The following is a 27,536-nucleotide window of genomic DNA, read 5'->3' as shown; positions in this document are numbered from 1 at the left end:
TGTCTGGTTTTTGTCATTAGCAGCTTCCATAATTGGAACATCTGCAACTCGGTTCAGCAGGCAGTTACTTCCCCTCCCCAGCCCAGGGTGACAGGGGACACGTGTCACTCTGGAGTCCTAAAAGGAAGCTGACACAATGCTGGCTCTGTTTTTTTTTTTTCTTCTCTTGAAAAAAAAAAATCTGTTCTGCTTTGTTCTGAGGGAAGTGTTTTGCTGTCTTCTTCCCTAGTAAATGGCAGATTTACATAATTGATCCTTAAAAAAACCCTAGAAATTAGAATTTCTTTTGAAGAACATCTGGAGCACATCTGCGTAGGGCGAAGAACTTTTGATATTTTTGGAGGCTCTGGTATGTGGTAAAGTAACTTTTCTTCCCTTCTCCCTGCCTGACCTTGTTCCCCTTCCTGCTCTCCCACCCTCTCTCCCACAGGTATACCCACCGTCGCTCCACCCATGGTCCGGCCCACGCCCCGGCCAGATGTGACCCCTCCATCTGTGGGCACCTTCCTGCTCTATACTCAGGGCCAGCAGATTGGCTACTTACCCCTCAATGGCACCAGGCTTCAGAAGGATGCAGCTAAGACCCTGCTGTCTCTGCATGTAAAGTGGATTTCTCCTGTCGGGGGCAGGGCTGCGTGGCTTTCCCAGTGGGAGCCACCTCACAGGCCCTGTTGCAGTGAGGTGGACTGGTGCAGGGAAGTCCTGGAGGGTTTCTGAGCTGCAGCCCATCGGCATGGGCCCGATGCCACCACCATAGGACCAGGGCTCTCTCTTGCTGGGAGTCACCTGTCACTGACCAAGGCTGTGCTCTCTGGTTCGTTCATGGGGTTTCAGATAATATGGAAAGGGAACTTTAGAGTTGTCAGCACATGGAGGCTGTATGGTGATCCAAGGGAAAATGGACCGACTCTTACCCTAAGTCCCCAGGGTTCTATGTCATAACATCTCCATAGAAATCCTGGAAATCAAAGTGACAGGACAACTAGTCACAAGGTGTGATCTCTGCGATTTGTTGGGGACTCCAAGTGTAAGTCAGTTAATGACTGTCTCACCGTTGCAGCCCTTCCCTTTCACTTTGGTTCTGTCCCTTTGACCCACTTCTTTCCTAACCTTCCCTGACTCCATAGATGAAAACTTGAGGAGTGTGTGATGCTGGGAGAGGAGTGGATGGAGCCTTCCCCCGGGGATGTTTGATGCTTCCTGAGCCAGCAGCCTCCCTAATGCAAGGCACCCCATTTTGGGGAGCGGGTTTTCTCAAAAATGGAGGAAAAATAAGGGTGGCTGTCTCGAATGGCATCGACACAGTGGAAAATCATCTGATTCCATTGTTGAACTTCACACTCCAGGCACTTGCTCATCCCTAAGAAAGAATAGTACGGCATTCAAGTTTACATTTACTTCTGTTAATGAACTACACTTATTTGGTTCCAGAAAAGCTTAGAGGCAGCCAGTGTTTAGGAAGAGATGTGTTCTTTTTAAGATTCGAGTTTGTTGGGTCCTGTCCCCTCCCCCAAGAAAACTCTCACATTGTTTTGTAAAACGTTCTCTGGAAGAGGTAGAGACTAAGAAGTTGACATCACTTTAAGCTAACCCTCTTTTATTCAAGTCATAGAGCTTGATTGCCTTTCTGAACATGCCCCTGACCAGGACAGGGTGGTGATGGTAGTGGTAGTGGAACTGAAAGAAATGGGACATGGGTTATTTGCACATTTTAAGGAAATTTACTTAAACTGGGACTTTTTCTCTTAACCTGAGGTTATGACATGGGTTTATGAATCCCATGATTCCCGGGTTAATGGAAGCTCATTTGAATGTGTACTCTTGCCTGGGACAAACGACTTTTCAATTTTCACATAAAAGTGTAGTTGACCTTAGGCCCGCCCCCCATATAAGCTGCCTGTTTTTCCACTGAAGCCAAATCCCGTTTTGTACAATCTTTCTTGGCTGACTATGCTCCCAGGGGGCGTAAGTGAAGCCAAGCCCCAGGAGGCTGTTAGGCAAGGCAGGAACTTGTATGACCTCAGGGACAGCCAGCTAACCCCTGAATGTTGGCTTTGCACATCTGCTGGGCTTCTCAGAGCAGGAGCCTGGATTGGAAACTGAATGAAGCAAGTTCTGCATGGAGTTGAGGAAAAATATCAGACTCAACATTTTTTTTATTTTTATTATTTTTTAAAAAGACTTGTCATTTATTTAGCAATGAGGAGAGACCTCACTAGCCAGAGGTTGGATAACCACTACTCCCTAGTTCCTTAACCCAATAAATTAGATTTTTTCCTTCTTTTGAGACAGGGTGTAGCTCTGTGTTGCCCAGGCTGCAGTGCAGTGGCACCATCTCGGCTTGGTGCAGCCTTGACTTCCTGGGCTCAAGTGATCCTCCCAACTCGGTCTCCTGAGTAGCTGGGACTACAGGTGTGTGCCACCATGCCCAGTTAATTTATTTTTTGTTTTTTAGACGGGGTCTCACTATGTTGCTCAGTCTCGAACTCCTGGCCTCAAGCAATCCTCCTGCTTTGGCCTCCCAACGGACAGGGATTACAGGCGTGAGTCACTGTGCCTGACTACACTTTCTTTAGTACAGGATATAACCAACATCTTGCCTCCTAAGAGTCAGGGGCAGGAGTATAGGTGATTGTACTTCAGGTAGAGGAAAGATCTCATTCACAGAGGAGGGGAGAGTAGATTTTGTTGGCATATAGTGGCAAATTTTATTAAGGCTCTGGGAAAAGTGCTGATGACATTGGGAAAAGATTCAGTTTTTACCCAGTAAAATATTAAAAACTTATTTTGCTTAAGGCCATGTCCTCTAATTACTGAAGGGGCTGATTTTTTTTTTTTTTTAAATCATCAGTCATAATAGCACCTATTGAAGGGCTCACTGTATACCGATTACTGATTAGGACACTTTACAAGCTCTTATAGTATTAATTTTTATAGCAACCATATGAAGCAGGTACACTATTGGCCTCATTTTGCAAATGAGACAAACGCATAGAGGTTAAATGCCCAAAGCCACATGGCTACTAAGTGGCTGAGCCTAGATTTCACCCGAGTGCCCACATGTCCAGCTACTCTGCTCTGTTGCCTGCAGGATCACAGTGCAGTGTTGCTCACTGCAGCCGTGCATGAGCAAGGCAGCTGGTGTGAACAAAGGGGAAATGTAACCTAATTCTTCTAATTCTATGATTTGATGCACAAAGGGCTCCATAATCGTGGGAATTGATTACGACTGCCGGGAGAGGATGGTGTACTGGACAGATGTTGCTGGACGGACAATCAGCCGTGCCAGTCTGGAACTGGGAGCAGAGCCTGAGACGATCGTGAATTCAGGTCAGCAGCTTCACTCAGCAGTCTGCATTTCATTTGATTCTACAAAGTCACTTGTCTACTTTACGCCGAAGTCTCCCCTCGATTTTTCTCCATTAGGGGAGGTTAAGTTCTAGGCAAGTCATTTTATTGAGCTGTATGACTAGCCCCCTCTGTAAGCAAACACCTTCATACATACGGAATGAAATAGGTGATTCCTACTGTGCGCACTTCTTAAAAGAATTCATGGTAAGAATTCAGGGTGACACCTTCGTTTATTCAGCCTGGCTCTGGCACTGTGGATGCCGGTTGTCATCAAACTGGTAGGTCTGCTGGTCTAGAAGCTAGAGGTAGTGGAATATGTAACAAAAGTACTTGTTTCTCTATTAACCTGGTTCTTGGGGACTTGGAGACACTTGGGCTTTGTTTTCCCCTGCTGACCCCCCTGCCCACCCGACCGTTGGAGGGCTTCAGGTTTGCCCTCCATATCCTGCAAACACTCCAGTCCTGACTTTGCTTTATTTCCAGGTCTGATAAGCCCTGAAGGACTTGCCATAGACCACATCCGCAGAACAATGTACTGGACGGACAGCGTCCTGGATAAGATAGAGAGCGCCCTGCTGGATGGCTCTGAGCGCAAGGTCCTCTTCTACACAGATCTGGTGAATCCCCGTGCCATCGCTGTGGATCCAATCCGAGGGTCAGCTGGGCTTCCCTAATTCTTCTCTTACCTGTAGATCCTGATGTGAAGCCCTTGGGTTTTAAATACAATGTGGGGAAGGTCAGAACAAGAGAGTGAAAGCTCAAATGCATTCATGTAACAAAGATTTACTGAGGATCTAAGAGGTGTCAGGACCTGTTCTAGGAAAAGACAAGGTCTGTTCTTTCATGGCACTTATATTTTATTAGGAGGAAACAAGACTGGTATAAACAATATTAGTCTGTGATGTGATATGTAGAAAATTCAGATAGTGTTGTGAGAACTAGGGCTACTCTGAATCAAATGATCAGGCCAGGCCTCAGCTGACACTTAAACTGGAAGTGAAGTGGGATTCCTCCAGCAGCACATTTAGAAACCAGGGTTGACGCTCACAGTAGGGCCGACCTACATCAAGTGACATTAGCCAAAGCTCAGACACCTCTGGCTTCAATGTTGCTGTAGCAGAAATCAAGATAAACATTTTCCCTGTCTGTATAATTGCTAAGGTCATCAAATGTGACATACAGGATTTGTTCACTGTCTCAGTACTTGTTACAATCAGGGAGAATTTTTATATCTTGAGAAACTCTTGCCATGTTTAAGTGGAGTTTCTACGAAATGAAATTCCCAGATGCCCTTCAAATCAGTAAAGAAAACCTTCAGCTTTAATTTTCAGGTAAGTGCTTTTTGACTACGAACTACTTAGTGCAGTGCCTCAAAGGTGGTTTCAAACTTTGGGTTCTACACACAGGAAAAGTACCTGTATCCTTCTCTATTCCAGTTGACTTAACAGGAATTAATAGCCCTCTTAAAAACTCTTTGCATAGGCTTGCCTTTCTGACATTTGGACATTTGGAAGGTCCTTTTTTCTTTTTTTTTTGAGACAAGGTCTTGCTTTGTTGCCGAGGCTGGGGTGCAGTGGCACAGTCTCGGCTGACTACAACCTCCATCTCCTGGGTTCAAGCAATTCTCCTGCCTCAGCCTCCCACGTAGCTGGGATTACAGGCATGTGCCACCATGCCCAGCTAATTTTTGTATTTTTAGTCGAGACAGGGTTTCGCCATTTTGGTCTCCAACTCCTGACCCTGGGTGATCCACCTGCCTTGGCCTCCCAAAGTGCTGGGATTATAGGTATGAGCCACTGCGCCCGGCCCCTCATTCCTTCTTGGTGCTTGACCTGAAAACTGGGGAGAGCTGCCATCTTGTAGGCAATGATACTTTGGCCATGTCTCTGGAGTCTGGGGAAAAAGCATACTTTTAAGCTGAAATCCACATCACAGCCATGAGTTTAAATATGAAAGTAGAACTTTCTTATCCAGACAGCAAATATAAATGCTAAAGGACTTGAATTTTTAATAAAAAGAAAACCCACCTTTGAACCAGGTTGCAATATAACACATGTAATTACATCTCCTTCAACTGCGTAACAGAATGGTTGTCAAGCCTTCCTGCATATTTCTCATTTGCTTTCTCATAGATTTCACCTTTACAACTTTCTTCCTCTGGCAATCCCCAAATAATTTACACCAAATATCTGTGTGAGCTTGTTTCAGACTTATTGTTTTTGATGATATTAAATCATTTTGGGGAGGAGACTGATCAGAAGCGATGAAGCAATGATATGCATGCTGTACCCTCTGGCCACCTCCACCTTAGCGCAAAGTGGAAACTGCTTTCTGGCTTTTGCTCTCAGCTTCTCTCTGCTTCATCTGTTGGGCATAAGGGATGAAATTCGCAACAGGGGAAACCTATGGTTTCTTCCTCTCCTCTCACTGAGGTTCTCTGTAGCCCAACTGATTTATTCAAAGCTTCTATAGCTTTTATAAAATAGTATTTTATAAAAAGTGCTTTCAACATTATTTCTGCTCTAACTATAAACCTGTTTGTTTCCTTATAACCTATTTCCACTTAATAGGACCATATTTCCTCGTTAGTATCTGTTATGAATATATTTCATTTTTAACGTGGCATTTAAAAGGTAAAGTGCTTAACTTAAAATGTTTCCATCCCTGGGTGCCAGGTACCCCTTCAAGTACCAAATTGTATTTTTGGCAGAAGAAAGAACAGTTTCCCTCTCAAATCCCTGGTCCACATCTCTTCAAGTTCCATAGTTTGTATCAAAGCCATTCCTAACAGCTGTATTTGTTTCTATTCTAAAACCCAAGATCCAATTCAAGACTTCAACAAACGGAGGGTTTTGGGGCAGTTGAGTCAAGGGGTATCTCGGAGGCAGGGATTCTGATAGTAACTTAGTAATGACTTCTCCCACATAGTGACAATAATCAGAAAACCTTGTGATACAGGTAAAAGTGGAATATGGCTGTGTATTAGTTACCTACTGCTGTGTAAGAAATTGCCCAAACCCTCAGCAGCGTAAGATAACATTTAGTCTCACAGTTTCTGTGAGTCAGGAATCCAAGTGTGTCTTCACTGAGCTCCTCAGGCATGGAGTCTCTCACAAGGCTGCAATCAGGTAATGGCCAAACTGCAGTGATCACAAGGCTCAGCTCGGGGAAGACACAGCCCAAGCATGCTCACATGGGCTACAGGCAAGACTAATGTCTCTGGCCAACAGCCCTCAAGGACATCAGTTCCTTGGCACATGTTCCCCTTTACAGGGTAGCTTGCAACATGGCATCCAGCTTCCCTCAAAGGGAGCAAGAGAGAGCCCCTAAGGCAGAAACCAGTTTTTTGAGACCGAATATCGGCAGTGATAGCCTATCACTTCTGCTATACTCTATGCACTAGAAGAAGCAAGACACTAATGCAGCCCAAACTCAAGGAGATTGCTTAAGGCTATAATACATGAGGAGATGGAGATCACTGGGGGCTGCTTAGATGCTGCCTACCACAGGCTACATAGCTATTCTTTTACAATCTTGATTTTTAACTTACAGCAACTTGTACTGGACAGACTGGAATAGAGAAGCTCCTAAAATTGAAACGTCATCTTTAGATGGAGAAAACAGAAGAATTCTGATCAATACAGACATTGGATTGCCCAATGGCTTAACCTTTGACCCTTTCTCTAAACTGCTCTGCTGGGCAGATGCAGGTAATACTACTGATGGAATGCAAATAGATAACCTCTCATCACAGTGAATGTGAGCACTAACAGATTTTACTACAAAATGAAATCCCATCACTTAGATCTCCTTTCTTTGGTCTGTAAACTTTTAAGTACTATTAAATGAGTCTTAAAATGAACTTTCTGGGGTTTGGGTGGAGGGAAGGATATATCAAGCAGTAAGTTTGTACTGCTTGCCTGACCATGAGTGCCTGGCATATTTTTAACAGTTAAAAGAATTAGCCATTGTTGAATTGACAAACTTAAGTGAAGTTATTCTTATGCGGGGAGAGGGTCACTATAACTTACCTATAAACATCTGTTATAATGCTAAGGACATTCTTTGGAAAGCATTGTAGCAGGGTAGCTTCCTTCAGTAATAACATGGGTATTAGCAACCTAAATTTGTTTGCTTTTATCAGCACAACTGAAAAAATGCTGTGTGTCTAGTTCTATACTAAAGAATATGAAAAAGACTGTTCTTGAATTTGTAATCTAATAAAAGGGCCTAATGTACATAGGTCACTTTTATAACCCAGTTGTTTAAAACAAGTTACATTTCTTAAAAGGATTTGAAATTTAAATCAGGGCTCCATGAGAAATGTGAAACTTGGAAATTCTTGAATGGTTTAGCTATTGTAAAAATTTTTAAGACTGATTCCTTTACATTGAAATATGAGTTATGTTACCATTTTAGTCACTTTTTTCCTCCTACCTAGAAAATATTTTAAAAATACTAAGGATTTTGGTTAAAAGGTTGCCTCAGTAATTATAGACATAGCTTACAAAGGGCAAGTATTTACCCAGATGTTATAATTTATAAGCTAAGGCTTGAAATCACACAAATTATAAAAATAATTATGTTTAATGCCCTACTTTGGCAGAAACTTACCAGATTTCAGTAAATGCAATCCTGTCTTCCAAAAAAGGATTGAAAGTTTGAATCTCTACTGAAAACTGGAGACTAGTAATAGGACAGGTAATTTTACAGTTGCTAATCTATGACTGTAATGGAAGTAAAATATCCTATTTCCCCATTCTATCACTGTGTCACTATCACTATATGTCACTATCATTTTTGGCAAAGCAGCTGAAGGACCTCATTTTCCCCCTTTGTTTTAAAAGGAACCAAAAAACTGGAGTGTACACTACCTGATGGAACTGGACGGCGTGTCATTCACAACAACCTCAAGTACCCCTTCAGCATCGTAAGCTATGCAGATCACTTCTACCACACAGACTGGAGGAGGTGAGCCCCACAAATTCTGGACAAGCCTGAAAAGGCCAACTGTTCCAGAGGACACACCACTTGATTTACCAAAAGTCAGTACCTGACTTGACTCATTAAGCCCTCTGAGGCTTTTGTTTCATCACCTCCTCATTGGCAGATAAGATCCTTCAAGGATGTTTTTCATCCTTTCATGTTTTTGAAATCATCCTTTTACTTCACCCAGAAATCGAATGGTATTGCTCACATATAGCTTAAAAAGTAGCAAAGCTATTTGATAATTAACTGTCTCAAAAGGGAGCATATTAATCTAAATATGTTCTTTAGAGAATAAGACTACCCTTGATACCATGAGCTATATTACAGGGCTTAAGTTGGCTTTTGACACTGTGGACATATTGTCTGAGGGACCGAAAAATACTATTTAGACTAGTTCTCAAATGAGGAACTGTGGAACATTAAAGTCTAAGCCCTTTACACCATGCCCTACAAATCTGATTTGATAGCTCATCATGTGATTCTAACATGCAGCTAGAGATGAGCAATGGATTTAGAGCAATGGTCTTCAAACTTCAGTATGGCTTTAGCATCAGCCCTTGGACAGAGAAGGCTGCCAGAAATTTTCCTCTATTGCAACTGATTTTCTGTAGCTAACTTCTTTATCTAGTAAATGACTCTCCCTGAATTCACTCTTCCTTTCTGTTACCAGGGATGGTGTTGTATCAGTAAATAAACATAGTGGCCAGTTTACTGATGAGTATCTCCCAGAACAACGATCTCACCTCTACGGGATAACTGCAGTCTACCCCTACTGCCCAACAGGTAAAAAGTATGCTTTAGGATGCTCCTTTAAATTAGCAGGGTAGAGAAGGGATATATATGGTATTTGATTACCCCTGCTGCCTGTGACACTGCCACCATTGCCTTCTTCCTGCCCTGAGGGCCAGTCTTTACTACCTTAAATCTACCTAGTTTATACTACCTTAAATCTAAAATCTACCTAGTTTAAACACAAAATGCAAAGACTTGCTGTTGCAACTTGGTTACAATATACTCACCCACCACCCTGTCCCACCCCTGCTCTTCTCTCACAGGAAGAAAGTAAGTACAGTAATGTAAAGGAAGACTTGGAGTTTACAATCAGAACCTGGACCCTAAAGAACAGTGACTGCAAAGGCAAAGAAAGTAAAAAAGGAATTGGCCATTAGACGTTCCTGAGCATACAAGATGAACATTTTTTAGTGCAAAAAGACTTTTGTGAAAAGCTGATACCTCAATCTTTACTACTGTATTTTTAAAAATGAAGGTTGTTATTGCAAGTTTAAAAAGGTAACAGAATTTTAACTGTTGCTTATTAAAGCAACTTCTTGTAAACATTTATCAATATTTAAAAGATCAAATTCATTCAACTAAGCATTAGAGTTTATCATTCAACTAAGCATTAGAGTTTAAGACTCTAAACCTGATTTTTGCTATGGATTTTTTCTGGCCAAGAAATTAAAGCACATGTGATCAATATAAAAATATAATCCTAAACCTTGACAGTTGGAGAAGCCAATGCAGAACTGATGGGAAAGGACCAATTATAAAGGACCAATTATTTATAGTTTCCCAACAAAAGTTCTAAGATTTTTTACCTCTGCATCAGTGCATTTCTATTTATATCAAAAGGTGCTAAAATGATTCAATTTGCATTTTCTGATCCTGTAGTGCCTCTATAGAAGTACCCACAGAAAGTATCACATTTATAAATACCAAAGATGTAACAATTTTAAAATTTTCTAGATTACTCCAATAAAGTGTTTTAAGTTTTCCTATGACTTAAGGATCTATATTGTCTCTAGGACAAAGTTGGGGGTTGGCATATATGCCTTAACCACAAAGGAGAAAGGTGATTTATGCAAACATACAGTACATAATAAAAATTCTACTTTCCTAAACTTTATTAAAGAAAAAAGCAATGGTGGTAAATCTCTAGAACATACCCAATTTTCTGGGCTTCCTCCCCCGAGAATGTGACATTTTGATTTCCAAACATGCCAGAAGTGTATGGTTCCCAACTGTACTAAGTAGGTGAGAAGCTGAAGTCCTCAAGTGTTCATCTTCCAACTTTTCCCAGTCTGTGGTCTGTCTTTGGATCAGCAATAATTGCCTGAACAGCTACTATGGCTTCGTTGATTTTTGTCTGTAGCTCTCTGAGCTCCTCTATGTGCAGCAATCGCAGAATTTGAGCAGCTTCATTAAGAACTGCATCTGTTTTATGAGAAAAGAACACTGCTTCAATACATAATTTTTACATTTAAGGCCATTTATTTATTTCCTCCTAAGTATTCAGTCTGTAAAAAAATAGTTTGAATTAAAAAAAAAATCACTTACCTCCTGTGTCAAAACCAAGAATATGTTTGTCTAAAGCAACAGGTAAGCCCTTTAAAAAAAGACAAAATGAGAGTATTTATAGTTAAGAATAGCATCCTTTCCTCAACTGAAACTGAAAAGCACCTAGCTATTCTGGTGTCTTAACTCTTTTAGCTGCATGGGCAAGGGAACTAGGAATTTTGTTTATATTTGCTTTGTGATGATTGTGATTAGCAAGTTTTCCCTATTTCAACCGGTTAGGGGGAAAAGTTAACCTTTAAATGTACCAGGAAGCTCTATAGCTCATCCAATCCTTTAGCCCAGGCATACAAAACAATATATCCTTATTGCAGCAGTGCCTTGTCATTACTGCTATGGAAGGCAAGTTGAGCCAGGCTGTTACTGTCTTATTTTGGCGACAGTAAGCAACAGTATAAACGGCAAAAATAGTACCTTATATTCCATTTCTGAGCACATTAATTTGTCTTTACAAATTGTACGAACCTTTCAGCCAGCATGGTGTTTGCCAAGATTATGTATAATTATGTATAATTTAATTTAACTTTCAAGACTTGACTTGGAAGTTACTTTGAAACAAACAGTCTAGGAAAATGAAAAACTAAACCACTCAGCACCTATGGACATACTAAAGATGGTGACTATGGTGATGCCAAACTTCACAGAAACAAATTCTAAAATGAGGACAGTCTGTACTTCCTGCTGATTATATAAAATCACTGCCAAGAAAAACACACTACCCACCCGTACTTTCAATCTTTCAATGTTACAACCTGTTACTATTCAAATGCTTTAGTCACTGCTCAATTCTTGCCTTATCTAGTAATGTAAATCTACGTAGGCTCTGTCTGCTTTAAAACAGCTAACACATGTAAGTGTGAAGAAACCAATGGGTACGAAAGCACAAGTGAGCAAAATTAAAGAGCAGAATTGTACTGAGTGGCTTTATATGTTCATCTAGTACCAGAGGCTCCACTTTTTTTTTCCTTTGCCAACACGCCACCAAGCTACCCCTGAAAACTACCATATGCCTCAAATAGTAGTTATAAATGCTTATAAGTACACTAGACTGTAAGAACTCCACTAAATTGTTATAGGCTGGTATCTTTTGAGATGACACCAAAATTAAAATTTGGAGCATTAAAAATAAAACTAAATTTTACTTTACAAACAAGAGCAAAGAGATTTGGCTAAGCCTTTACTTACACTGCCTTCCAAAGCATAGTTTTGCTGAAGGAATGAATGAATGAATGAATGACTTTATTATACCAGAACAATTTACTGTCTGTTCTATAGTGTGGGTGAAGTAAGCTGATCTTTAATCCAACTTCCAGTGGCTCGATTCATATACAACGAGCCAGTAAGAACCTTTAAAAGAAAACAGTGTCTTTCAGAGATACTGCCCTGGCATTAGTAACCTTTTAACACTGCTTGGCCTGCCTAAAGGGGCTGGAGGACAAAAGGCATTGGGAGATGGGGGAAGGGCGCAGGGAGGACAAACAACATAGTTGTGCCCAAGGCATTCACTACAACATCATTGCTGCAGGAGGTAGGTGTTATCAGACACTGCTGCTGCTGACCTGAGGACAGTCTCTCCACCGCTGCACAGCCAGTGAAACTTTAGGCATATTTGGATTTCTGATCTAATCTAAAAATATTCCATATTTTCTCTTTAAGGGGAAAGTAGTCATGGGATATAGCTTTTCTCAGCCTACAAGGTAGGACTGAAAGATACCATTTCAGTCACCTGTACCTTGAACCTTACACTCCAACAGAACCCCCTGTCCCTTCACCTGGGCAGACTGACAAGCTCATGCAGACATCCACGCATGGACCCTTCTCCCCACCTACCGTAAGAGCACAGGCTCTCAAGTCAGACTGCCTGAGCTCAATCACTTACCAACTAGGTGACCTTAGCCAAATTACTTTCTCATGTTTTATGCCAGGAAATTGAATAAAACAAGAATTTACTCTCAAGAAATAAGAGCAAGGATATAATTTAGATAGAAAAAGAAAACTAATTTGTAGTGAGGTGTGTTCCTTCTTCTCCAGCATGAGTCAAAATAATCCAATAAGTTTCATATGGGTAACTCATTTTAAATAAACTTCAACAGGCCACAAGCATGATTTGTGGACTGTGCATGAGCTATTTGTGGCTTTTTTAAGGTACAAAGTGAGAGGAACATTAAGTTTTTCACTCAAAAATGACCCCCTAGCCACTGAATACATTGAATTTGCTTTAGGAAGCACTGAAGTAAGCTATCCTTTCTCTAAGTTGTAGAACGTAGAATGGATATCTTAAACACATACATGCAAAGTTTAAAATCATGGCCATACCAGAAGAAATGTTCATTAACAACTTATTTAGGATTTATAGAAACGTACCTCTTTTGTTTGATTTGCCTTAGCAACTGCATCCTGTGTCAGGCGCTCCTGAACCAAAATCCGAATTGCCTAAGAAACCCAAAAATATTTTTACTTTTTATAGGCTGTGTACCTGTCATCCTTTCTTCTATGAGCCCAGAGAATAAGGATGCTCATTTTGATGAAGTCAGAATTACCTAAGTTCATTAATAAACTCCCCATTAAATTAAAAATAAAAAAAACCCACTAATATAACGTAACCTTTCACACTTCTAGTATTTTAATAATGTTGAATGGTGCTTGCAACAATTAAAACCATTTTTTGAATAGGTAATGCACGTGACTGGTAAAAAAACAACTTTAAATACAGCAAGACACATGGTAAAAAGTAGGTCTCCTTCCTACCTGAGCCTTGCGATCCCCTACAGATTCCTTACCCTCACTAAAACTGCGAAATGACGAGCATGCTTAGCACGAATACACATTTTTGACACAAAGGGTAGCAGATCATACATACTGTCTTACACTTTGCTTTTATCACTTCACTCTAGAAAAATATTTTCAAACCTTTCAAAGGACACCGTTGGTGGTTTTAATCACCAAGGCATTTCATTATGGTAGGCATGCATGCAAGTATCCATACACACTTAAAAATCAAATTTTTAAAAAATGGAATTTTAATTAGGAAGATGACAATTACAACTCAAAAATAAGTGTGAAAACTTAAACTATAATTTTTAAATAAAAAACCAAATGCTATCTTTGAAAAACAGAATTCAAACAATGTTTAACAGTTATTGCAGATGTTATTAAATAGTCTGGTTGCCAAACAGTTAATATACTGATGCTTGTACTTGGCAAACGTACTAAGATGTTTTCCATATTATGTTATTGTTTGAATGCCTCTTAAAATAACTCAAAAGGGACAAATGTGCAGCAGGACTAGAATTTTATAGCATTTTGTTGTAGTTGATTTATACTTTATCCCCTTGGGTTTTGAAGTCTAACAAAAGCATCCCAAATACGCTATGCATTGTCTGACTCTCCTCTCACTTACTTTATGATTAAAGCTGACATGATCACTATAGAACAGTTCCAAGGCAATTTACATAATTGTCAGAATAAAGAACAAGCCTTTGAAATAGCTACATTTCACTAAAAACATTTTTGTCTTTTGGCATGCAATCTGGATTGAGAAAATCCAAGTTAACATTCAGATTCAGTATAGAAAATTTTAATAACTTAGGAATACAACAGTCTTGTTAAAACTGACATTTAATAATAAAAATCTAAAAAGCATGGTAAGTTATGGCTTAATCTCTTCTGGGTAGAGTGATATTTATCACAAAGTAGTTTACATGCACAAGGTCTAGTTAAAAGCTTTTAATCTCTTATAAAATTTCCAAGTCTGGTATCTTAAGTACCACTCCCCTGATCCACACCACTGTACTTTCACGATTACTAGGACTAATCTTCTGAAGTTTATGATTTCTCTCAGAAACAAGAGACCTCTTTCAGATTACTGGGATTCCTGAAGTATAGTTATGAACTGAGTGGCCTATCTAGCATCGGGGACAGAAAGATTCATTTCTCAAAGAGATTTTGGGGTTATATATTTTTGACCAAATTCACCATTACTCATTTGGCATTTTCGACCATCTTAACAAATGCAGACTATGAATCATTAAAAAGACTAACTAAACAGAAGTAGGGTAATGTGGGAAAAACAATGGACCACAGGGTTATAGTGCTTAAAATCCTGGCTCTGTCATTTTCTGTGTCATCTTAGACATTATCCTCATTGAGTCTCAGTTTCTTCATATGATATATATTTTTAAAAAGATATTAGCAGCTGTCTCTAGGATTGTTGGCAGGATTGAATGAGAACATCTTTGCAAAGGATTTAGCATAGTGCAGGCAGAAAACAGAATCCAAATCAGATAAAACCATGAAATCTACTTTATGTTTCATATTCTTCTGTGTATTTTAGTCATTCAACCATAATTTTAATATCAATAGTTAATATTTAGAAAATAAAGACATTTTTCTATGTGCACAGTTTCTGTCAAGAATCAAGAACATGAAGCTGACCTTAAGCATTACCAGATAATCATCATGACGCTGAATCTGAAGCAGGTTAGCCAAAGCCATCACACCAGCCTTAAAATCAGGATTATTTACTATAAAAGATTAAAAACAAAAACTTACAACCCTGCAAACGTATAATTACAAACATATTTGTGAACATACAAAAACATTTTTAACTTTTCGGTAGCAACAAATCTCTTAGTTTTTAAAACTGCTACTCACAAGAGAAAAAAGAAAGCCCTGTAGACTATCAACAATTAAATAAATTGGTAAGATAAAATGGTTTTCCTATTACTGTATGAGACGGTCCCCAACTTAGGATGGTTAGACTTGTAATTTTTTGACCTTACAATGAGTTCAGTGGGATGTAACCCTAGTGCAAAATGAGGAAAATCTGAACTTACAGTGGTTCCAACTACAATTTTTCAGCTTTACAATGGGTCTTCCGGGGTATTAAATGCATTTTTGACTTATGATATTTTCGACTTTGGGACATGATCTCATCCTAAGTCAAGGAGTATCTGTATTTCATCAGCCAAACTGAATAATCCAATAAATGACTAATTTAACTCACATTATATTTGTCCTGTAACTTTTTCTGCAAGGCTAAATTATACAGCACTTTTAATTAACATTTCTTCCCAAGGCCATTAATTTTAGTACATAGATCCCCTCAATGGATAGTTTTCCCAAAACCTTCTCTCTAAGCAGCAGCTCTGGAGTGTCCAAGAGGCTCACTCATTCAAAAGGGTTAACTCCTAAATTATAGGTCACAATGAATTAGCCAGTGAACAAATATTTTACACATCATAATTTAGGTAATTAGATTATTCATATTTTTAAAAAGGGAAATTACTAAAAGATATCCAGGACTTAAAATAATGGAAAATTTTACCACTTGTCTGATAGAGTCATTGGATTAAAAGAAATTTATACATTCAAAAAGGCAAACAATGACCCCCATGATTAAATACAAATCAAAACTCCAAATTACTAGAAGCAAATCAAATCAACATTCAGATATTCAAATGCAAGGGGAAGGAGAAAGCACATTATAAAAACATTATAGAGAATAAAATGTTAACATAAATGCTGTCTGCATGGATCCTTCTAAATTTACTAAAACCAAGTAAACCTGGACTTCATTCTTCAAAGAAAACAACATTTAAAAAACCAAAAATGTTGATGTTCAATGTTATGCATTTATATACTCACCATCCAAATTGATCAATGGTTCTGCATTTTTAGTTGCATTGTCAGCAGTTTTTGAATTATCAGGTACTAAATCCTTGTATTTTTCAGCTATAAAAACAGGCAAAAATATAATTTGTAGAACTGCAACTCAAGGTAAAATGACTACTGCTATTTACCAAATTTAACTGAGCCAAAATGATTACAGGTTGAGTTTCCCTTACTGGAAATGCCAATAATTTCCAATTTTAAATTTTTTCAGACTTTGGATTATCTGCATATATAAAATGGGATATTTTGGGGATGGGACCGAAGTCTAAACACAAAATTCATTTTTATGTTCAATGTACAACTTATACACATAGCCTGAAGGTAATTTCATGTAATATTTTTAATAATTTTGTGCATGAAATAAAGTTTGTGTTAAGTGCTTATGTGTGGAAATTTCTACTTGTGTCCTCATGTCGGTGCTCAAAAAGTTTTGGATTTTGGAGCATTTAGGATTTCAGATTCTCGGATTAGGGATGCTTAACCTGTATAAGCATAAAACAATTCATTCAATCAAGCTTAATTTTTGCTATAGAAAATGTAAAAAGACAATGTAACTATCTTTTTGATTAAGCTAAAGCAATTACTGGACTATGTGACACAAGTATCTTTTCATTAACATTTCTAAAGGCAATCATTTCAAACATGTAAATTTTAGGAAGGTAAAAATCTGCTTTTACAGCTTCCTCTGAAATCTGGGGTAGAAGAATGGGAGGACGGTTAAGTATAGGTTACGTAAGATTAAATACAAACTCATTAAAAAGTACGCTTTCCCCCCATCTTCTTTTGAATGCTGTACATAAAATCCAAAAACCTTGCTTTCCCCAAAAAAATCAATACATCAAATACACCATCATATACAAACCTCAAACTTATTTCATGGAAACTTGAAATTCAGAATTCCAAAGGTAGATTTTATTATTTTCATTTGAAAAACAATACTTAAAAGGAATTCAAAAATAAAAACACTTATTAATAATTCACTAAACTTAATGTTCAAAATGGCATCTTAGGCTATATAGTGCTTATGGGATCTGTTAATGAAACGAGGAAAAAATAAAAGCATAAAATTTAAGTCAGAGTTAAAAAGGCTTCCACTGGCCAAATCTGGAACAGTATCAACAGCAAAATATGTGATGACAGAAAGGATTATAATCCATTGAGTAAAATAAAAATCCATGTATCTATACTGATTTAAACAAGTAAATTAGAGATGGGAAAACTTACAAGAGAAAGCCAACACATAAATGTAGAAAAAATGATGAAATTAGAGAACACCTTTTGTCGATTAACATAATAAATGATTGAGGCAAGAATCATCATATGGTTGCTAAAACTAGTGGGGGAAACTTGAGGCACAAAAACATAATTGATACAGTCTCAAAGTACCTCCCCACAAGATATATTTATTACAAAGAGGAAAATAGTAACTTTACAGTGGAGAAACCATAACCTAGTGATCAAAGTAACATAACTAGTAATGGGACATATCGCTATCACGTATCTCCTAATATGATGCACTAAAAAGAACACATCACTTCTGTGTTACTCCTAACAAAAGTATAAACCCCAAATCTAATCATGAGGAAACATCATATAAATCCAAATTGAGGGACACTCTACAAAATAAATGTCAGGGTCATGAAGCACAAATAAAGACAGGAACTGTTCCAGATTTTAAGATACTAAGAGAGATGTAACAACTAATGCAGTGCATAATCCAGGATTGCTCTGGGTTATTTTTTTCTGTCGAGAGAAGTGGGGGCTTTGGTAAAATGTGAATAAATAATAGTATATCAAAGATAACTTCCTGATTTTGATCACTGTACTGTGGTTATATAAGACAAAGTTGTTTTTAGGAAATGCACTTTAAAGTGTTTAAGAGTAAAAAGGAATCATCTATAATTTACTATCAAATGGTTTGGAAAAAAATGGTGTGTGCCTCTGTGTAGAGAGAAGGATGAAGCAAATGAGGTAACACGCTACATTTGTAGACTTGAGGTATATGAAAATCTTTGTACTATTTTGTAATTTTTCTATACATCTGAAATTATACATTTAAAAAATTTCAGTTATTAATCATGTTGACAAGCTACCAAAAGGCTTCAAAAAATAGTAGAGCACAAATAATAAAAACTCACAATGGTTTCAGCAAATTTTAAAATAAGTAACTTAAAAGTCAAGGAGGCAACATATCAATGTAAAACCACAAAAGAACATCAGCGCCTCCTACCGATTAGAGACAGTATTATTTGACCAATTTTCAAGTCTGTTTTTGCAATTCTGAATTTTAATAAACAAAACTTGTTTTCTAGCTTAGACTTTTAATATACTTTTGATACCATTCACCTTCAAGTATATGTTGACTTCCTTTTTCAATAGTGAAAAATTTACATTCCACACACAAGCTTCTTTTGTTCACTAAAAGAACATGCTATTACTGAGAAATACATGTACTTACTAAAGTCAACTGCAGGTATACATGACCATATGCATCTACCATTGAAGGTTAACGGGTTATAAAAATGGAACAAATAGAATAAAACAAATAAACTGAGATGTAAGAATTTGGGAATAAATGAAAAACACTTTTGATAAGCTACAAATTGGCTCATATACAATTCCTACCAATCCAGAGCAGGGTAGATAAAAAGACCTTGCTAAAGGCCCTAAAATCACTACTACACTAAAGCCATAAGGCTTATGAATACATGTATTTTCTAAAGAAAGAAAAGTTTTTTTAAAAAATTAAATGGAAAAGTAAACGAAGTCTCAAATTGAGCTTTCCTTAAGATTTTTGCCATAAGGCTTCTGAAATTTAAGTCTGAGGCATCAGCAAAAAATTGGCTGATGCTCCAAATCAGTGTATGTAAACACTCACATATACTGCATTCGCCACACAATTACTGAAATTGATAAGCACCTGTTGTGTGCAAGAAACTACGTCAGGTACTGTGACAGACACAATATTGACCTGTACCCCCCAAGATGTCCATGTCCTGATCCCTGGAACCTGTGTATGTGTTACCTTACATGGCAAGATTTGCAAATATGATAAAATTAAGGATCTTGAGATAGGGGATTATCCTGGATTATCCAGGTGGGCTCAGGAGGATCAGAGCCAGAGACAAAGTTATGACAATGGAAGCAGAATCAGACAAGAGACTGGAAAATGCTATGCTGCTAGACTTGAAGAAGGAAGAAGGCGCCAGAGTCAAGGAATTCAGGCAGCCTCTAGAAGTTAAAAAAGGAAAGAAACAGATTCCCCCGAGAGCCTCCAAAAGGAACCTGCCTTGCTGACAACTTGACATGAACCCAGTGAGGCTAATGTTGGCCTTCTCATTCTAAAATAATAAATTGTGTTTTCAGCCACTGAGTTTGTAGTAATTTGTTACAGCATCAATTGGAAGCTAAGAGAGGTACCATGTAGGAATCAAAGCTGAATATCAGCTTACAAATTACTGGGACGAATAAGACATAGAAGCAAAATGGAAAGTGGTTAATGACTTAAAAGGTATAGGGTTAAAAGCTATGGAAGTTCAGAGGGAAATTATACTGCTGCTAAGACATAAGACAGCATATGAGATGGATCTTAAAAAGATGGGTAGGATTTAGATGTGTAGATAGAATGAAATGGTATATTAGCCAAGGGAAAAGTGCGAACAAAGAAACAGAGGGGGAAATGGGATATAAACAGGAAACACTATTATTCTAATTTAGCTGGGATGTCAAGATGTGAATACAGGTTGGATATCAGTCATCATTAACTACCATGCTAAGGAGCTTAAAATTCTTTTTATAGAAAATGGGAAATTAGTGTTTATGGATATGTATGTTTATTAATATGAATATGTAACTGGAACTGTTCTTTGGAAACAAGGAGTAAGTGGCATCCTAAAATAGATTAACGTTTCAGAAAGTTAGCTTGGTTGGCCATGCAGTTAAGAACAGAAGGTGACACTAATGGGAGATATTATAATACTCCTGGCAGAAAGTGACAAGAGCCTGAATTAGGATTATGCCAATGGGAATGAAGATACAACAAACACAAGAAAAAGTCAGTGTAGGTGGGATGAAGGGAAAGGGATAAGCCAAGATATAAAAAGGCTTCCAAAGTAAATAATTAAGAGGACTGTAACTAACCGAAAAACACAAAATGCAGGGGATGCAGATAAGATAATCAAATCTTGCATTTAGATGTTGGCAGGCCTTTCAAAATGAAATGGTCTAATAAGAGAAAACACAAGTTTAAAGAAAAATTGTTTTTACTATAGGTACTAATATTCAGAAGCTTCCAACCATAGAAGTATCTGTGCTAAGACAGTAAACATAAGTAATATATTCTGGCCTATAGAGTATTAATGTATATTGGCATTAGACATGTTTCAGTCTTTTGAGAAATTACCTACTGCAACAACACTTCAAAGTCCCATCAATTCTGGGACACTAAAAACAATTTAATTTGAAAGGCTAAGGTGCAGACCATATTATCAAAGTAGTGTTACTCTGTGAGAAGACAGTCAATTAGCCTTCTCCAGAGGGCACCATTTCCAAATTCTAAAAGAAATATATAAACACCAATGAAAGACAAAAGTGCTTTTAACTTGTGATAAGAATGAACCAAAGGTAAAATAGTACTAGACAAAACAAACTGCAAAGTTCCCTACATTTTCACACTCCCTTTCCCATCTTTCCTCTCTCTTTAAAATACACATTCCCCACAAAACGTACCATTATCTCCATATTCAAGTCTAACAGCTAAACCAAGAAGCCAGTCAATAGCTTCTTGTCGATCTTGAATCTTGAAAGGACAGTTAACATCTCTGAGATACTGTGAGGGGGAAGAAAAAAAAACCACCAGTTTCATTATTACCATAAAGTCACAGAAAAAAGAATGGGAGAGTTGAAAGAGACCTTAGTTTGGATCTCTAACAATTTTTTAATAACATTACTACACTTTTGATGCAATTATATAACCCAACAGAAGGGAACATTTAAGTGTATCATCTTAAGAAAAAAAATAGAATACGACAACTTCCTCATTTTATAGATGAGAAAGCTGAGGCCTAGAGATTGACACTTGCCAAGGGTTACAAAACTTACACCTGGGACTAGAATCTAAGCTTTCTGATTCCTACTCTCAATATACATAGAGCAATTAACTAAAAAGAATAACTTTAAAAAGGATATACAATAAATCATTATCTATCTAAACCTTAACTTTCATATTATGGAAATGCCACTGAAAAGAGTAGCCATGTAACATACATGTAGGGTGTAACCAAGTAATTTAAATAAATGTCAGAAGCTGTATATTCAAATAAATGTTGCATATAATAGTATTATATGTAACATTATATGTAATATAAGATTATAATAAAATCAACTTGAAGGATAATAACTGTTTAGGTTCTGATATGTTGAAATTATTCTTACTGTCATTCCAGGTGTTTCACATCAGAAATATGTGTGTGTATATGTATATATATACACACACATACATACATATTTCTTTTTTTTGAGACAGAGTCTTGTTCTGTTGCCCAGGCTGGAGTGCAATGGCACAATTTTGGCTCACTGCAACCTCCGCCTCCCGGGTTCAAATGATTCTCCTGGCTCAGCCCCCTGGGCAGCTGAGATTACACACATGCGCCACCACACCTGGCTAATTTTGTGTTTTTAGTAGAGACGGGGTTTCGCCACGTTGGCCCGGCTGGTCTCGAACCCCTGACCTCAGGTGATCCACCCATCTTGGCTTCCCAAACTGCTAGGATTATAGGCATGAGCCACCGTGCCCAGCCTAGACAATTTTTTATATTCTCCAGATGCCTTTCTACATGCAGAATTCTGTATTGTCTTGTACACATGAATAGACCATAAAATGTAATATAAACAAACATAAAATCCTAAAAATATATTTCAAAGTTTTAAGAAGTCCACTGAAAATTTTAAAAATATTTTCTAAGAGCAAAGGAAAAGAATACAGTAGTATTAATAGTAGTAGTATAGAGGCATTGGCAGTAATAAGCTTATCACACTTGCTATGCGCCAGGGACTTCTGTGAACAATTACTCATTAAAAACAAAGCCACACTTATGAGATAGGTATCATTGTTACCCTCACTTATTGATGAAAAAATTGAGACACGGAAAGGTTAATAACAATGATGTAATTTATACAATCCCTAATTTATAAAATCACTGATTCTAGGGAGAAAGTACCTAATCACACTGCTCTCGCAAATGAAAAACTTAGCCTTTTTCAAGAAAAATATCTCACTCATCAAATATAACTGATAAAAATGTTTAATGTAAGAAATGACACTAAAAGGATTTTTATTCTAATCTGAGAATTCTTTTTTATGCAAAAGTGTTACTAAAACTAAATCAATGGGAAAATGATTCAAGGCACAAAAATATGACATACCAGAGATCATTTAAGGACTATTTCCCTAGCATACAACAAGGGATATCTGTTTACATTAAATATAAGCATAAACACGACAGTCTTAGTTTTCAAGCATCTCAATAATGTCTTTTTTTGAGACAAGGTGTCACTCTGTCGCCCAGGCTGGAGAACCTCAGCCTCCCAATTAGCTGACACTACAGACGCATGCCAGCACACCCAGATAACTTTCTATTTTCTTGTAGAGACAGGGTTTCATCATGTTGCCCAGGCTGCTGTCAGAACTCCTGGGCTCAAATGATCTGCCACCTCAGCCTCCCAAAGTGCTGGCATTATAGGTGTTAGCCATCACACCTGGCCAATGTCTTCTTTTAATATAAGAAATAGCACTGTGTTTAACAAAAATTCTGATTTGGGCCATAAAGGGAAAGCGAAATGTTTACATCATTATTTATTTAAGAAACTTCATGTTTCTAGAGAAAACTATTTCTACCTAATACTGAAAGCTTGGTAGGAAGACATAAAATAATTTGCTCTAAAAGCAAAAGACACATCTAAGAAAAAAGCAAAATCCCTGAAATCCAGCTTTCCTAACACTGATCATTATCATTTTTTTCTTAAAAGAAGAAAGTAATTTTAAGCTCATCTTCATGATTTTTCAGACAAACTCTCTGTATTTTTACTTTACTTCCTAATTCATTACCTTTTCAAAGAACTTGGGCCAGTCGCTGCTGTGGATGTTTCTTAAATTCCCTCTGTCTTCAATCTTGTAGTGTCTGATTTTCTGGTCTTCAAGCCAAACGATGAAGTTTCTAAATTCTGTTTCATCTGCAATAAAAAATATCACATAAATAACTAGAAGCACTACATAAAATACCTCCTTCTCAGGTATATGTTCAGATATATGTTCTTGTGGAATTTTCTTAACTTCAAAATACTAAGTTAATTGAACCAAAAGAGGGAGTTGAAAGTACAGATTCTGGAGTTGAAAGTACAGATTAACAATGATCTGTTCAAATCCTGGGTCCAGATACTTACTGGTTGTGTGAACTTGGGATAATCACCCACATTTTCTGTGCCTCAGATTCTTCAGCTACAAAATGAGGGTGCTAATAGAACTTACCTCATAGAGTTATGAAGATTAAAAGAAGTTGTTTTATTTAAGAAGTTTCTTAAATAAAATAAATACGGATAAAAACACTGCCTGGCACATAGTTTTGCTATTTAAGTGTTACATATTAATATTCCAGTTCCTTTGCGGACAGAAAGGGGAAGGAGGGCAAGGTTAAATTTATAGCAAAGTAATAAAGTAAAATATATAACAAAATAATAAGTAAAAGAAATTAAATGACAAAAAAGACACTGTGACAACTGTTGTCATGGAATGTTAACTGCACATTAAGTGCATAATTGTTTCGTTTAATCCTCCCCATACCTCTTTTGAGGTAGGTAATATCCCATTTTACAGATAAGAACATTGAGACTCAAAGATTCCAATCCAGAACAAGGCTCTATTGTCACTGATACTTTTTTGTTAAAGTAGAAAAACAATAGATTATAATTTGATATGCTTCTACAGGCGATCAACAAAACACTGTCATCCTGCTTAAAAATTATTTTCAATTTGTGAGTCAAATTCAAGCTTCCATTATAGGGTCTTGAGAATTACACAGTGGTCTGAGTATCACAAATTATACTTGATCACTTTCAAACTTACCAGTCTATCACAGGCCACAACTATACAAAGGAAACGAGTAGTGGTGGGTAGCAGTTTAGTTACAGTGAGTAGCAACGTTATTACTTTTTAAAATTCTAATGCTGTAAAATCCCAAATACCTTTGTATTCACAATTCAACCCTCCCACTCATCTGCTATTAACTTTTTTGCAACACCACATAACACAACTAGCCCGTTACTACACGCGCTTACCCTCCCACTGTGATCGGTCCTGATTTCATTGTGTACTGTCTCAAACTGCTCAGTGGGTTCTGATTGCTTCCACCCCTCGTCCCTTTAGCTCCTGGCAGGCAGTGAACTAGTCTTCAAGTTACTCAGCACCTTCCTCAGAATCCAGCACCGCGCTGGCCCATAATTAGCAGGTGCTCAAGGTATCGCCTAATTACCCAGGGAACCATGGAGTTGAATAGTGAGTGAGAAAGACGAATGCTCTCCCTTTTATGTACAGAGAAGGTAGTTACGTGGTGCTTGGAGTTAAGCAAGTGCAGAAAGTAACATGCCGAGACAGGAGTAGGTGAGAGGGCTTTAAAGGCGGGAAGGGGCGGCGAAGAGCCGAGGTACGTGGCGACCCAGAGGAGAGGGGCCCGGAGGCTGCCGGCGGAAACCAGGCCGCCGAGGGTCCCGGCGGGGAGGTGGGGTGCGGGCACTGAGGCTGGGACCTCCGCCCAGGTCAGGGACACGCGGCCGGGCCGAGGCCGCCGCCTCACCTTTGCAGTTGAAGCCGGCGGGGTTGTGGTAGTCGAGAGCCGTCAACTTGCGTCGGAACATGGTCCCCGCTTCTCGCTCTGGTCCCCCGGGCCTCGGCCGGGAGAGAAGAAGCGAGGTGGAGCGGGAGGCGCAGGCACCGGCGACGCGGCGAGAGGGCGGGCAGGCGCTGAGACGCTCCGAAATGACGGCGGCCTTCCCCAATCGTGGCTTAAAAGCGGTGGCCGCCGGCAAATGCCCACCAATCGCGGCTCCGGCTGGGGAGGCGGGGCCACGTCGGCGCACGTCGACGCTCAAATAAACTTTATTGTCAGCTTCCTGGTTGTACAATAGGCAGAAAACCACTGGGAAGCCACTTTCCTTTCTTTCTTGCTATAGCATGCAGAGAATAGTATATGTAGGCTTTTGGTATTCGCTGTACCTCCCGTTGGATTACAGAATTACTGTTTAGTGTTTTGAGTGCATTCATTCATTTTATTACTCCTCCTACATAACAGGTGCTCTTCTAACACTGGTAATACAAAGACTACAAAGCAAGGTCCCTATAGTAAGATGCTTTCAGACTAGTTGGGAGTGATCCACAGGTAAACATACAATTGTTAATACGATGCGATCGTTCCAGATATCCTCAGCCAGAGTGAAATCTGAAGCCGAGATCGTCCCTCACTCCCCCTCACCCTCGGTCACAGCATCCAGTAGGTCACCAATTCCTGCCATTCTGTCTCTCCTAACTCTCAAATCCCTCACCTCCTTTCGGACCCCACTGATACAGCCACAGATCAGATCCTCATCACTTTTGCTTACTCTAATTATCTGATTGATTTCTTAGGGCCAGTCCTGCCTTCTCCAAACCATTCCTCCATACAGCGATGAGAGAGATTTTTCTAAAGCAAAAACCTGTACATAACTTTCTCTGCTTATGTTTTAGTGGTTCCTGGTTACCCCCTAGAAATAATCAAAACTCCTTATTGTATTTAAGATCTTTCCTGATCCAGTCTCTACTTGCTTTTCAGACAGTGGAGAGAGAGCAGTGAACAAGACAGACCAGGCCCCTATTTTCATGGAGTTTAAAAGGCTAATGAGGGAAACAATAAACAGATAAGTATAAACTAAGGCTTGAAGATGGTGAGGCATTCACCATGCAGTCAAAAGGGTAACCTAGTTTGAGGGAAGAGGATGTATAAAGGCAAGAAATGAGCAACAGCATGGCCCAGAGGGACTAGAGCTTATAGGGGCTGGAGGGTGAGAGGGAATGACAGCGGATAAGACTATAGACAAAGGCAGGAGTCTGATAAGGAAAAGCCTCTCATGGCAAGCTAAGGGAAGCTATTGAAATTCTTGGGGGTAAGCCAACTATGTATGTTTCATTTCATTTCATTAATTAAGATTTTAATTAAACACTTAGGATCTGAGGAGCATACAAATGAGTAAACTATAGTCTATTTTCAGGAAGCTTAAGTATAATGACAAATATAGATGTGTAAATAAATACTTATAATCTGGAGTTAGAAAGAGTAAGTGAATTACAAGAAATATAAAATGTACTACAAAGAAGTACAGGCCAGGTGCAGAGGCTCATGCCTGTAGTCCCAGCACTTTGGGAGGCTGAGGTGGGAGGGTAGTTCAAGCCCAGGAGTTTGAGACCAGCCTAGGCAACATAGTGAGACTTTGTCTCTATGAAAACTAAAAAAAAAAAAAGAAAGAAAGAAAAATTAGCCTGGAATGCTCGTGTGTGCCTGTGGACCCAGCTACTCAGGAGGCTGAGGTGGGAGGATCACTTGAGCCTGCAAGGTTGAGGCTGCAGTGAGCCATGATCACACCAACCTGGGCAACATGTAAGACCCCATCTCAAAAATAATAATAATAAAAAGAAGTACAGAGGCTAGAATACAGCTTTAGTTTTAAGGGGGCACTGTAAGATAATCTGTATTTTTCAATTAAGGTGCTTATAGAGTGAATCAAGAAAATCAGTTCGAGAGTGTCTCATTTCCAACAAAATTTGATCAAAGATATGGCTATAATCTCATATTGTAGTGCATGCTAGTTGTATAATTAATGAAATACTAACCAAAAAATGAAAGAATGAACCAATCATGGAAGGGAAAATAATAAGTACTTACATATAAATAATAAATTAAAAAGGGGGAAAAATACAATTGCAGACCATGAATTTCTTTAAAAAAATAAGGAAAAACATCTCTTACCATTTGTTTTCTGAAATTGACCTTTCAAGGCAGAAAATGAAGTTGTTTGCTCCTGGCCTAGTCTTTCCACTTCAGGGTCCCCATTGTCAGCAACTTAAGACTGTCCCTAGTCATCAGCCC

The 27,536-nt window shown here is 38.5% G+C and overlaps 2 protein-coding genes across 5 annotated transcripts in view; one reads left to right on the top strand and one right to left on the bottom strand.

Annotated features, from left to right (window-relative positions):
• NID2 (nidogen 2) overlaps window positions 1-10,114 on the top strand; it is a 63,642-nt gene extending 53,528 nt beyond the window's left edge. For all 4 annotated transcript variants that reach the window (XM_016926087.4, XM_009427813.5, XM_016926086.4 and 1 more), the window contains 7 exons: window positions 431-600; window positions 3,201-3,330; window positions 3,835-4,006; window positions 6,904-7,061; window positions 8,199-8,322; window positions 9,011-9,123; window positions 9,396-10,114. In XM_016926087.4, the coding sequence (XP_016781576.1) occupies window positions 431-600; window positions 3,201-3,330; window positions 3,835-4,006; window positions 6,904-7,061; window positions 8,199-8,322; window positions 9,011-9,123; window positions 9,396-9,406 (878 nt within the window). In that variant the 3' untranslated portion in view covers window positions 9,407-10,114. The remainder of the gene's footprint in view (window positions 1-430; window positions 601-3,200; window positions 3,331-3,834; window positions 4,007-6,903; window positions 7,062-8,198; window positions 8,323-9,010; window positions 9,124-9,395) is intronic.
• Window positions 10,115-10,229: 115 nt separating this feature from the next.
• RTRAF (RNA transcription, translation and transport factor) lies at window positions 10,230-25,398 on the bottom strand. The gene is given in 8 exon segments (NM_001246406.1): window positions 10,230-10,554; window positions 10,678-10,726; window positions 13,060-13,128; window positions 15,130-15,218; window positions 16,342-16,428; window positions 21,097-21,196; window positions 23,474-23,598; window positions 25,215-25,398. Coding segments are annotated over 8 exon segments (735 nt in total). The 5' UTR covers window positions 25,276-25,398; the 3' UTR covers window positions 10,230-10,399.
• Window positions 25,399-27,536: the final 2,138 nt, after the last annotated feature.

Source organism: Pan troglodytes, chromosome 15 (assembly GCF_028858775.2).
Source record: "Pan troglodytes isolate AG18354 chromosome 15, NHGRI_mPanTro3-v2.0_pri, whole genome shotgun sequence".
NCBI classification, from domain to species: Eukaryota; Metazoa; Chordata; class Mammalia; order Primates; family Hominidae; genus Pan; species Pan troglodytes.
Note: the sequence above shows the minus strand (reverse complement) of the source record. Positions and strands in the feature narration are given on the sequence as shown.